At 33.3% G+C, this 14473-nt stretch overlaps 1 protein-coding gene across 13 annotated transcripts in view; it reads left to right on the forward strand.

Moving 5' to 3' along the window:
* Positions 1–14473, forward strand: part of LOC123698590 (protein unc-13 homolog A) — a 51341-nt gene that overhangs the window by 33405 nt on the left and 3463 nt on the right. For 7 of the 13 annotated variants that reach the window (XM_045645285.1, XM_045645286.1, XM_045645289.1 and 4 more), the window contains 17 exons: positions 1228–1406; positions 1997–2147; positions 3653–3811; positions 4227–4352; positions 5774–5941; positions 6259–6372; positions 6854–7021; positions 7275–7496; positions 8163–8329; positions 8913–9054; positions 9390–9521; positions 9906–10049; positions 10639–10858; positions 11630–11728; positions 12054–12216; positions 13313–13439; positions 14178–14246. In XM_045645285.1, coding sequence (XP_045501241.1) covers positions 1228–1406; positions 1997–2147; positions 3653–3811; positions 4227–4352; positions 5774–5941; positions 6259–6372; positions 6854–7021; positions 7275–7496; positions 8163–8329; positions 8913–9054; positions 9390–9521; positions 9906–10049; positions 10639–10858; positions 11630–11728; positions 12054–12216; positions 13313–13439; positions 14178–14246 — 2550 coding nt within the window. The remainder of the gene's footprint in view (positions 1–1227; positions 1407–1996; positions 2148–3652; positions 3812–4226; positions 4353–5773; positions 5942–6258; positions 6373–6853; positions 7022–7274; positions 7497–8162; positions 8330–8912; positions 9055–9389; positions 9522–9905; positions 10050–10638; positions 10859–11629; positions 11729–12053; positions 12217–13312; positions 13440–14177; positions 14247–14473) is intronic. The other 6 variants (XM_045645295.1, XM_045645297.1, XM_045645296.1 and 3 more) reach the window with 2 other exon arrangements.

A 14473-nucleotide genomic window follows, 5' to 3' on the forward strand; every position in this document is an offset into this window, starting at 1 on the left:
AATTTATTTTTTTTCATTCACGGTCCGTCGCAGAATGATGTCATGCGTCAATGGTTTTCATATTTCGATCGAGGGTACACAAATAACAATAGAAAAACTGATGGTTTGACTTTCAAATAACTACGTTATGCACAACAGTTAATAATTTATTGTTTAATCTAGATACTTTTATAAGATAAGAAAATCTCAAACAATAAACAATCGGTAAGTCTTACAATTTAAAAATCGAACCAAAGATTTTTTTTTAAAGATTTAATGGCCCACGATTATTAGAAATTACTGTTTATGGTTGCTACTACACAGATAATATAATAATATATATTCTACAGTAATTTTAATGTATAAAAATAACGTTAATCTACACTAATATTATAAAGAGGAAAACTTTGTTTGTTTTGTTGTAATGAAAAGGCTCATAAACTACTGGACCGATTTTGATGAAATTTGGCACAGACAATCTTTAGACCCTGAGAATCTTTTATTGCGAAATATGTACCACGGGCGAAGCCGGGGCGGACCGCTAGTTTACAATAATTTTAGTTTATCAACGTAAATAACATGTTTTTAAATACTTAATACAAAACCTCAAACGGTTCAATTACATTCTACAAGGAAGACATGACACTTTCAGACCGTTCGGTTCCAGAAACATCTTTGTTAGGATAGAATGATAAATGGGCAGTTGGTTTCAAGCTCGGACTTATGTTTGCATTGTATATCTGTTACAGCATTAGAACACTATGTCTTACGTGAAATGTTCTTGAAATTCTCTTGGAAAGTCTAAATACAATGATAAATAAGGTAGATACTGAATGTATAAAGTTTAAAAAATATTAAAAATGTACGCCTTTATAAGTAGGTACTTTTAATATACTATAAAAAAACAGTGTAGAGATATTATGTTAATAAAGGCTATTAACGACTTATTAGCAGTGGTATGGACATTTTGTAATAACGTGTAACTCCAACTTTTCTATTCTTTGTCATGTCGGTTTATTTACCGTTCGAACAGTGGTGATGTTATGACCAATTCTCAGCATGAGCAGATAAATTGAAAAATCTATTTATTTTATGCGCGCTCACCGGTCTGACTTCTCGAAGTCCAAAATCCTCTTTTTTTTACTTTTCACTTAAAAATTTTTTCATAAGCGAAACAATTTACACCTGCTGTCTTACAATCTAGGAACCAGACCTCCATACACTACATGTTGTTAATTTCTTCCACAGTACACTTGCCTCCACGAGAATTTGTTCCACTACCTCTGCGAAGAGAACGGTGGTGCGGTCACGTTACCCGCGGCTCGAGGTGATGACGCTTGGAAGATCTACTTCAACGAGAACCCTGAGGAGATTGTTGACGAATTCGCTATGAGATACGGCATTGAAGCTATTTATCAGGCTATGACGTACGTGGAATTTGTTAAACCTTAAATACGAATTATTAGATACTAGCTTCCGCCCGCGACTCCGTCCGCGCGGAAAAATTAAGATTAATTTTTTTTCTAAGTATTTTTCCGGGATAAAAAGTATCCTATTTTATGCCCAGGATAATAAGGTATAATTATACCAAGTTTCATCGAAATCTAACCGTTAGTTTTCACGTGATGCCTTCACATACAGACAGACAGACAGACAGACAGACAGACAGACAGACAGACAAAAAATTTTTTAATCAAATATTTGGGTTTGGTATCGATCCAGGAACACCCCCTGCTATTTATTTTTTCAATATTTTCAATGTACAGAATTGACCCTTCTACAGATTTATTATATATGTATAGATGTAGGTATGCGTTAATGATATTTTTGGTATAGGATAGAATTCATTTTTCTAAAGTATCGCAACGGATTTTTCATATATCTGCATTGAAAACAAACAGTTTTCTATATACCTCAACATATTACTGTAGGATAGGATAGAATCCATATTATCAATATTTCGCATTTTCTAAATTATCGCAACGCAATCAATATTTAAATTGTTCATATTTTCCAGACATTTTCACTGTTTATCAACGAAGTACTTATGCGCGGGAGTACCAGCTGTCATGTCAACTCTATTAGCCAACATCAACGCATACTATGCGCATACTACGGCTTCGTCTGCTGTGTCTGCGTCTGATCGATTCGCCGCTTCTAACTTTGGAGTAAGTAAAAATATTATAAGGTGTAAATACTAGTTTGTACTCTCATGAAGAATTAATTTATAATAATAGAAAGAATTTATAATAATTAATTTATGTGATATTCGTAATTTATTAGGCACTTTACTGCTTATCTAAAATTCTCTAGTTCGTTATTTATAATTAAAAACGCAATTATAATAAATGAAATATTAAACATATTATTTAGTCGCTATATATATTCAAAAGTGAATTAAACAAGACGTAATTCAATATTAATTTCATAATGAAAGAAAGCACAAATTTGTAATAAAATTCGCAATACGAATGATTAATTTATTTAAATAACAGTCTACCCTTTCCCTTTCATTACGCAAGTTATTTTAAGATTTTCACAAGAACAGACCTTAGCTTCGCCAATGCTCATCAGCCCTTAATGTATACATAAAATAAAATATGAGTTTCTAACGAACATTATAGGCCTATCGCTAAACCAACCCAAAGATAAAACGGCTAATTACCTTTTCCTTGACTCTGGGCAATAACCCATTTAATTTTATTGCTTAATAAGCAATTTCACTGCGCATTTCAGACCATGATGAAATATCGGCCGTGCTGATAATTAATTTCAATTGGACTCTGAATAGATTAAATATATTACCAGCGTTTTATTCTAGCTTAATATACCTAAATGAACTACAGATTAGTTTTATAAATTAAGACACTAAAAATAGTAGCAATAAAACTGAAATAAACTAACTGAGAGAAACTCTTTGTCGTTTATGTAACATTTTCGTTTCATAGTTACGACAACGTATATATAGAGTTTTTGTTTGAATAAAATATTGTTGATTCTATCGATTTTACGCGATGAGTGACCGATTTTGACGACACGCCACCCGAAAAGAAACAAAATGGTGGAAGTAGGTATAATTATGACGTCATCATAAATTCAACACGCCACATATTTTGAAATATACTTACGTGGTTATGAATAAGTTCTGATAAGGGTATGTTAAGATGCTTCATTATGTAAGGTTAACTGTATAAAATGTTATCAATTTCATTGAAAAATACGAAAATAGTTTCAACAATATTTTAATGATAGTATCAATATGAATAACCTCAGTATGTAAGAAATAATTATAACCACGTCGCGATTTTTCATGAAAGCTTTGAGACTTTCCACTCAAAGCGGTTTAAATATTAATGATATTGATCTGAAACTAGGCATTAGACTAGTATTCACCCTTAAGAGAATCATAAATAATATGGTATCTAACTAGATTCATTATTGAAAAGTTGTACCAAAACATATAAATATCAAAGCATTTTTAAAAGAATATGAAAATAATATCACTCTACTGCGTCAAACGCATAGTCAATAGTTGCCCTTCACGATTTCATGGAAAACATTCCTTTGTCGAACCAAATCATTCCATTAACTGAACAAATTACTTTTTCCTTTCAGTCATTGTTATAATTATTGAGTCGATAATCCACTCACACCTTTCTTAATTCGATAACAGAAAGAAAAGTTCGTGAAACTACTCGACCAACTTCATAACTCACTTCGGATAGACCTTTCAATGTACAGAAATAATTTCCCGGCTTCGAGTGCGGAGAAACTTATGGATCTCAAGTCCACAGTCGACCTTCTTACGAGTATCACATTCTTTAGGATGAAAGTAAGTTTCTTATGAGTTTACGGCTTATATTAGTCAAGTTTGGAGCGCGAGATACATAATGCAAAGAAATGGAAAAAAAAATTAAATATAATAAGGCAACTAAATGTATTCCTACTAGACAAATCAACTCAAAGTTTATAATATTAAATCAACTATACTGTTCGCCCAAATTTTCCATTCCATATGTAGATATGTAGATATGAATATTTACCAAGTAAAACGTTTGTATTTATATGGCTTTATTTTGTGTAACTATTTGGAAACTAATACAGTCTATACTGATAATAATTGATAAATCTGATAATTTTATTTTACGTGTAGTTTTTACTAAAACTAAATAAACCAAAATGTATTTAATTGAAAATTATGTTATTTTTATCAACTAGAAGTTTAATGATTTTGAATTAAATTTTAGGTACAAGAACTAAGCAGTCCGCCTCGAGCTAGCACCGTAGTCAAAGACTGTGTAAAGGCGTGTCTAAGATCAACGTATCAATTTCTTTTCGAAAACTGCTACGAACTTTACAATAGAGAATTCCAGGTTAGTAATTAAATTTCTTTTACCTAATGCTTTTTTCTTTTATTCAACTTTTATGATACTGGCAACCTTAGATTACAAAATAAAAGACAGATGGAGCGTTGCCGAACTAAACCGAATAATTTATCGTCATTTTCAATAAAGCTTTGTGTGCTGTCATTTCGCCGCTGCACTGTACGTACACGGTGCTTCTGTGTGCGTGTAATGTTGCCAGATATTGAAAAATTTCCCAAATTTTTCCCCGACTACGCAAAAAAGAGGGTTATGTTTTTCGAGTTTATGGATGTATGTATAATATTTCTTTGACACGCCCTGCAGTATAAACCGTTGGACCGATTTTGAGTTGTGAGGTTTCATTGCAATGATCTGAATTATTATGTTAGTGGCGGTAGTGACGTAGGCTATATACATGAATGAGAAGTCAAGTTTTAATTTTTATTTAAATTCTTTTATTACATAAAGTACTAAAGCCTACTAAAGTTATATATGGACAAAAAAATTGTATTCAATTTTTTATTAAATAAATTACATAAAAAAAGTTTCAATATTAACTATAATAATTATATTATTTTTTATTTTTCATAATATATGAATACGAATAGCGGTAGTTTTTAGTCGAGAATACGGGACACTTTATTTTCATCATATCCATCATGGAGTTCACATAAATTAAATCGCTAGCGAAAACGACTATGACGTTTTTAAGCTTTATAAAAGTAACAAAATAATGTATTATGCTTATTAAAATAATCTAATAATTATCATGAACCTTTAGTGCACTATACAAATAATCACATTCACAATCGAAAAATCCAACAGCATTACCCTGAAGATCCTTTAACTATTTTACCGTTTTACCAATAAAAATGGCAAATTCATTTTCAAAATACTGGCAACATACGTTGAAGTTTACATATCTGTAAAATTATTATTCGTATTAAAGAAATAAATCAGCCAAATAATCTACAGAAAACCTGTGAAACGATGTTTTATCTTTTTTTTTGTTTTCGGGAACAAATTTTACAGCGTTTTATTATCACAAGACGGCATTTTTTTACTAAAATTGCAAACCCTTTTTGACGTATTGCATGACACTATATGCGCTATAGCACTGGTGCAGCGACGTATTTGTTTTTGATTTCGTATTTTCTTTGACAAGGGCGACGGGCGGTTGTCATGCTCCATCTGTACTTTATTTTGTAATCTAAGCTGGCAACAATATTATGTCTATGCCCATCGTCACAAAGCAAAAAAAAGTTAAGCATTCGAAATTCGAATTACAATTATTGTTTGCCGTTTGTTCTGGCGGTAAATGAAATATTAATTCATAATTAATAATGAAGTAGTTAGATTAATTAATATTTATTTATAGTGACTTAATTATTATGTATTATGAAAAATAAAGAAAATCCATATATTTTCAGGTAGACCCGAACGAAGCTAAAAGGGATCCATCGGACCACGGACCTCAATTGGATTCGGTTGATTTTTGGCACAAGCTCATTGCTCTTATAGTATCTGTGATAGAAGAGGATAGAAATAGTTATGCGCCTGTTTTGAATCAGTTCCCGCAAGAATTGAATATTGGTCAGGTAATAAGATATTTTTTGCTGAATATTTAACTATGAGAAGATGTAATTAATAAATGTGTCGATAAGATGTGGCCTTGTTAAGGCCTTGGTGTTAATTTTTACTTTGGAGAATTAACACATACGCCTATGCATAGTCCACACAATTTAGTTCTTTATCATTTAAAACATGAAATTCATATTTGTTTAACGTCCTTTGCGACACCTTTGTAATTAAAATTCTTGATCATAGGAATTTCTTAGTATTAAAGTAAAAAACATACAAGAGATGTTAATAATAAACATAGTTACATATAAAATACATATCTTTGTAATTTCAGTTATCAGCAGCGACAATGTGGTCTCTATTCGCAGTGGATATGAAGTACGCTTTAGAAGAACACGAACAGCATAGACTTTGCAAGTCGTCCGCATACATGAATTTACATTTCAAGGTATGTTTCTATATTTTTACTGAACAAATTACGTAAACTAGTAAGTAAATAACTATAGGGATATTCGGATTTAACAATTGTGAAGGTAGATGACAAAATACACTGTTATTATAGAAAATCATAGATAGTCGGTAAGCTACTGTATCAAGAATAACAAAATCTAATTCGGTGCCTAAACTCTTTGCAATAAAATAATATTTTTAAGCTATTGCGTAGCTTCTATCGAGAAATTCCGTAACGAAAAAACCTCACGCTCCCCACTCTGACGGGCGGAGGTGTGGCTTGAAGGCATAGCATGCAATAGCTTTACCGCGGCAGTCCCCGTGTGCCACACGTTTTTTTTTCATAAAGCGTATATTTTTAATATTGCTCTAATATCAAGCACAGTTACCGAACGGATTAAGCATTAAAATATTTTAACATTACTAGACTTAGAAAATAACGAATAAAATAAAATTAATACATATTTTCCTTCAACCAGGTAAAATGGCTGCACACAAACTACGTGAAAGACGTGCCTCCATACTGCGGCGCGGTTCCTGAATACCCAGCTTGGTTCGAACCCTTTGTGATGCAGTGGCTCAACGAAAATGATGATGTTTCGTTGGAATATCTAAATGGAGCTTTTAATAGGGATAAACGTGATGGGGTTAGTATGAATTGCTGTGTTATTTTTGATGATTTATCTGGATCATATTATGGTTACCATTTACGGGTACATATTATTATGTTTGGAGTATTGATTTTTTTTCAAATTTAGTTAGAATCATAACGCGCGTAGCGTGGATTGTATTCATTTATAAAATAATTAAAGTCCTTCAACCAACAGCTGACGAAATAAAAAAAAACCTTCATACTATTTTTTTGTATTATGTTTTATATTAAAAAAATCCCTTCCACAGTTCCAAAAATCAAGCGAACACGCGCTATTCAGCAACTCCGTAGTAGACGTATTCACGCAACTAACCCAATGCTTCGACGTGGTCTCCAAACTGGAGTGTCCAGATCCAGAGATATGGAAGCGATATATGAAGAGATTTGCTAAGACCATCGTGAAGGTACTAGTTGCGTATGCGGATATCGTGAAGAAGGAGTTCCCGGAACATCTGAAGGAGGAGAGAGTGGTGAGTGGATGAAATAACCTAGTGGGAATAGGTATTAATTATTTGAAACAAAGTCAATAATAGTAGGTAATGTAATGTGGTGCGTGTAATTTGTGAAAAAAGTTGGAAAGCTTATGTTTGAACTAACAGAATAATAATTGGTGAAACTAGGTATTGAAACTTATAAAAAATACTTTACGGTAGGTACTTGAAACTCAAACGTAATATATTTATTCAAGAAAAAACTGAAAAAAAAATATGTTTGAAATAACTACTAGAATATTAATAATAATTGGCGAAACTTCTGAAACTTACGAAAATACTGTATAGTGCTTGAATCCCAAACGTATTTATTCAAGTAGACTTCGTTTAGGAGTGCTTTTCAATCGTTTGCATAGAGAAAAAAATAAAATTATTATTTTAATATAATATTATGTATACAGTTTGCAAATTATAATATTATGTATACAGTTTGCAAAATTATGATAATTGTAATCAATCAAATCAAATTTTTAAAGGGGTCAGAATTTCGACGATTTGACTATCTCCACAAATTTTGGGCGATCCACCTCATGAAATATTATCAAATTAAACATCCTAGGCGTCGCATACATTAAAACTTACTTAAATGTGAATGTTAATAAATAAATTAAATAAATTAAAACGCAACCACATCCAATATCACAGGCGTGCATCCTAATGAACAACATCCAACAACTGCGCGTACAATTGGAGAAGATGTTCGAAGCGATGGGCGGCAACAAACTGGAGCGGGATGCAGCAGACATTCTGAACGATTTGCAGCAGAGCCTTAACAGCACGCTGGACGAATTGGCCTCTATGTTTGCTAACAGGTATGGTTTGTGCTATTTAAAGGTGCTGATAAAAAAATATTTCTAGAAAATACTTTATTTTGTTTTAGAGATAAACATAATACCTGACCTGGAAAAACAAAAAATGAACTTATTTCTCAATTCTCAATAACCAAGTAGTCAAATCAAACATCGTACCACGTGCCATAAAATTTGTTTTATATTATTTTATGAGGCCAAATTATTCCGGTCGTATTACAAAAATGAAATAACTATTAACTGATAGATAGGATACTTCAGTTACCAATCTTTGCACGCCAAACAACGCGAAGCGTGTGGGTGTGGTCTATTTAAATTTCCTGTAAAAATGGCAAATAATTAACGATTTTGAAATTATGTGTACGCTAGCTGCTCCGCGCGGTTTCTCCCCCGTGACTCCACTCCTGTTGGTCGTAGCGTGATGATATATAGCCTATAACCTTCCTCTATAAATGAACTATCTACCACCGAAAGAATTTTTCAAATCTGATCAGTAGTTCCCGAGATAAGCGCGTTCAAACAAATAAATTCTTCAGCTTTATAATATTAGTATAGATTATTTAAATCTTTAAACTATCGTCCACAGCCTAGAAACCCGCATTACCGCCAGTGTCAAAGAGCTGGGTGAGTTACTGCAGAAGGTGGGCGGTGGAGCAGCACCGGGACAACCACAACCACCCGCACATCATGAAGCGGATGAAGTGTTGAGACCGCTTATGGATATATTGGTAAATTATTTGTTGTTTTGTTTTCTATTTGCAGAGATTACATCAAAATGGAACTCGACTGTTGATGGCTTTGGTCATAAAATTGGTAAGGGGTTTGTCAGGTGGAGAGTGATACACTGATCACTCGAGAGCTGTATCTCTCACGATCTCGTCACTACGAGAGTTGCAGAATTTTGCAGAAGACGGGCAGTGCCTTTTTTTATTTTGACCACTACCGAACAACCATTGGAGTTATCGAAACGAGCAAGGAGACATATTTATGTTTTGAATTTTTATTTCTGAATCGCATATTCGAGCCAAGGCAACTGCATAATTTATATTTTTACAATTTTCAGGACGGTTCGTTGACAATGTATGCTGAATCCTGCGAAAAGACAGTACTAAAACGGTTGCTGAAGGAATTATGGAAGATAGTTATGAAGATTCTAGAGAAAACGGTCGTACTTCCACCGATGACAGACAAAACGGTAATATAACTATCAACTATCATTACCAAATAAAATCTATCCATTTTTGTATTGCGAACGTAAAAACGCCCAGACTTATTTTCTCAATACAAAAAAGGAAAAATAACCTATTATTTTTTCATTGAGATCATGGACCCAATAAAATGATTGATATTTATATAAGTGAATGAAAAAGGAATAAGGCAAGTTGATTCTTTATTTCCAAATTATTTAAATTCTCCTATGTGCTCTATTATTTACGAAGTTCACAACACATTTTACGTCTACAAAAAATAACACACCGAACACGATATCACAGAGTGATTCACAAATCACGTCAACATACATTGATATGAAATAAAACAAATAAATCAGCTCACAAACAACATTGCATCAATCCAACAGATGATGTTGAAGAATCTGACGAACAACGCCAAGAACTTGGCAGCGAACGCTAAGATCGAAGATATGACGCAACTGTTCAAGAGTACAGTTGGCAAACAGGACGTCAAGCACGCTCTGTCCGGTGTTATGGATATATCTAAAGAGGTATGTTTGTTTGTTAATTACGATTAAGAAGTGATTTTAAATGAAATAATGGTAAGAGATTTAGTTTCGATAATAGATTTTAGTGCTTAATATGAAACTTGTTAAAATCGTGAAGTTTATTACGTAGGCAAATTATACTTATATTTTACTATTCCATTCTATCATCCTGGAATAGAAACAACAAAGAATAATAAATTTTAAAAACCATTTGACGCATGTATATGCAAAATGAAAAAGGGCGGTACTAGATGCCTTTTAGTTTGGAAAATATTCTTAGGTTAATCTAGCAAATATTGTAATTGTAATCTAGTAAATATTTATACTGTATCCCAAATGGCAGATATTAAAGGGGTCTGTATACAGTGAGGTGTATTTCAACATGCTAATTTACCTCGGCCTACCCACGTCCACACAGACAAAGCTGATTAGCGCAGTCTATATAGATCCGTATATTGTCATATTTTCTTCGCTATTACCAATATCACATCAAACACATACATTGCATTACTAAACAAACAAATTTTTTGTTTTGAAAACATACATTTTACATTTTTCACCCATAATATCTAACCTAACCTCATTTCCACAGCATCTCTCAGCAGAAAAGAGTCTTACACCAAAGCAATGCGCAGTACTAGACGCGGCATTAGATACAATCAAGCAATACTTCCACGCGGGAGGAAACGGGCTGAAGAAGACATTCCTGGAGAAGAGTCCCGAGTTACAGTCATTGCGATATGCTCTCAGCCTCTACACGCAGACCACGGACACGCTCATACGGACCTTTGTTACGAGTCAGCAGAATCAAGGTGCGTGTCTATGGACAAATGTGTTTAAAAAAAAAAGTCATTTATGTCATTGTTATACTTATATGAACCTTTGTTACGAGCCAGCAGAATCAAGGTGCGTGTCTATGGAAAAATGTGTATTTAAAAAAATAAGAGTCATTTATTTTATTGTTATACTCATACGGACCTTTCTTATGAGCCAGCAACACCAATATGCGTGTCTATGGGAATAAAACTATGTTTATCTCTTTCTATTCGGCCTCTCATTACTCTGCCAGGACTGTTCTTTAATCGTCGTTATCGAGTCTTGTCTGTGGCAGGATGTAATCCTGTATTCTATGTGTTAGAAATCTGATAAGACTTGGGACTCCTTCCTCTTAGCTTCTTATAAAATTATATGTTTATCATAAAAACAAATTAAAGTTTTTCGATTAGAGAATTGATTGAGATTAGAGTCTTAGGTCTGAATAAATTACTTTTATTTTATTTAAATGTACTGAAGTTTCGGAGGACGGAAGGTGGAATTGCTAATTTCTTCTAAAATTTTATTGACACATTATTTTCTAACTGTCTATCTACTCATAAAATAACTAGTGTTGGACACACACCTTCCCCTTAAATGCGGTCATTACCATAATTTCGAATATTGTCATCTTCGTAAAGAGCACAGCTTTACCACTTTTAATTGAAAATATTGCAAATTTACTTCACATTCACATACCACCATGTACAGACAACATACACACAAATACACAATTGTCTTTATTACATTGACTCGAATGAAATGTTAAGATGCTGCAGTGGCGGAGGAGGGCAGTGTGGGAGAAATATCGCTGCAAGTGGATCTGTTCACGCACCCCGGTACTGGCGAACACAAGATTACTGTTAAGGGTAAGAAATTTATAATTTATTAAAAAAAGAAACATTTCTGGCATAATTGCTCTATCTGATCCCATATCTTCAGTCTCCTAATATTTATTACATTATTTTTTACGATTCAATAATATTGTTTTATTGGATCGTATGTATTATTTCACTTTTGCTCTTTCATTGTATAGAAAACAATTTCCACAATGGATTGATTTTGTGAAATAATATGTACTCCTGTCGTAAACATTTTCAGCTCTCTTTTCTTCAGTAAATTCTTTTTGAGCATATTTTCTTTTTTTTCTAGTAACTTGTGTTTAAATTCTAATATAATATGATTATTTTATAGTTGTGGCAGCGAACGACCTGAAGTGGGTGATAGCGAGCGGTATGTTCCGGCCATTTATTGAAGTGAACCTCATCGGGCCACACCTCGCTGATAAGAAGAGGAAATTTGCGACCAAATCGAAAAGCAATAATTGGAGTCCAAAGTTCAATGAGACGTTTCATTTGTAAGTATTTATCTAATTATATTTACTCTCAATTGTTTATAATATCTTGATGTGAAACAACAAATTTTTCATCCGAATATAATCCCAGTTTAAGCATAGTGAGCGCAATAGAGCATTTACAGCTGTTTCATGTTTGTGCCGCATTCAATATTATTATATCATTCGGAACAATTTTCCAAAGATGTCCCACTATCTGTACCGTGAACATGTTAGAGCAACTGGAGCTGTTCATTAGATGAACATGAACGGCTCCAGTTGCTCGCGAATATTGTAGAATCACTCCTACATAGTCATAACAAATTGCATTTGAGAATGTTCTAGAATCTAGAATATTTTTATACATTCTGACAAGCACAAACAACAAAAATCATTACCATATTAGAGAACGTACTAGAATTCTTCTTTCATGGTCATTACAAAATGCAATCGAGACCATTCTAGAACATCTAAGTATAAAAGACACAACTACATATTCATTACTAATTTTATTCGAGAACACTTTAGCATATCTCCATGCAAATATTCCAATGTTAGATGTTTATTATTTAGAACAGCTAAAGCTGTCGTATCACTACGACAACTTATGCTGTTTAGTGTATTAAAAACGGGTTTGCTGGGAAAATCCTGGACAGGACATTTTTAATGAATTAAAAAAAAACTTTTTTTTTAATTAATTGCATTATCGAGATAATAAAAAAAAATGATAATAGACTTAAAGTATGAAACTTATATAATGTGCAGTCATAGTCGTTTTCTAATATTTACCGGGACAAACGACTAGATTGGCAGGTATAAACAGGTATGTCGGTACCAGTTACTTTCACTTGATAGGATGATGAAAAAAAAAATATGTCAGCGCTGTTTTATTACAAAATTGTTTTATTATCTCGAAACTGCAATTAATAAAAAATGAAAATAAAAGCTTTTTTAATAATTAATTAAAAAATATCCTGTCCAGGATTTTCCCAGTAAACCCATTTTTAATACATTTTTTAATAGACTAAATTTATTATAAAATTGGTCTCATTCTATTATCACGCCGGTGAAGGTCGACTTGTGTTCGGATCTTCTACTATAAATCCTATCCATTTGACAGCATGGTGAGCGCAACGGAGCAGCTAGAGCTGTTCGAGCTGCACGTGTGCGTGCGCGACTACTGCTTCGCGCGCGAGGACCGCCTCGTCGGCGTCGCCGTCATGCGCCTCGCCGACATCGCCGAGCAGGTGCGTGTTGTAACCCACCTTTTATCTATCCCTAGTTATATAGGTGCATACAAACTTTGGAAAAGCGGACATACAGTAACTTCACTTTCTGCTATGTGCTATATAAGATTCACTTCCTGACACTATAGCTTTCTGCTATGTAGTGTCAGGAATAAGGGTGCTGTTCCACCAGAGATGTGCGAGGGTGCGTTGTGAGGGATGTGTTTGTAAAGAACCAATATCGCGTTTTAAATGTTTGAAGCGATACTACTGTTCCTTACAAATACATCCCTCTGGTGGAAACGCAGCCTTAATGTGATTGTTCATATGATAGTTGATTTAAGTTTTGGGTAGGATTTATGTGTCATTAGAAATTGTTGTAATCAACAGTTTCAGGAATCATAAATTCATTTCATTTTTCAAATCATTCCAATAGTTGAGTTCAATGTAGAGTTCACTTTATATTTGCTCAATACATTTCAATACTTTATTTGATATAGTTGCATTAATTGATCAAGTCCATTATACATTTTTCATAACAATGTCTGCTTTTCGTCATTATTTTGTATGAGCGAATTGTCAAAATTACTGTGTTTTATGAAATTCTAATTGGCTGTAAATTAGTTATCTAACACAGGGTGTATCGAAAAATGTCTCTCGACAAAGATACGTATGACAAACCAATTTCAAGTTTGTATGTACCATCCATTATAATCATTTACGAACAATATAATCAACTAATTCTTTTGTTACTAGAAGACCGAAAATATTAACCGATTGGTAACACGCGTTCCGGATCAATGTCGGCCAAACAATATGACTGACTCTGTAAGTGCAACATGTCACCGAAATGTTAAACTGTATCTATGTTTTTAGTTATTTCTGTGGAGAGTACCTCTTCTGTATGAATGCGCAACCTGTCAGTAGATATGGTATTATTTAGCAGTTATCTATGTTCTCCCGTTCAGTTTGCCTTCCTTCGATGTTCCTTCGATGACGATGCATTACTTTCATAGTGCGGCTTGTTGATACCTCTTGGTAGAATGTATTTAGCG

Source organism: Colias croceus, chromosome 16 (genome assembly GCF_905220415.1).
Source record: "Colias croceus chromosome 16, ilColCroc2.1".
NCBI classification, from domain to species: domain Eukaryota; kingdom Metazoa; phylum Arthropoda; class Insecta; order Lepidoptera; family Pieridae; genus Colias; species Colias croceus.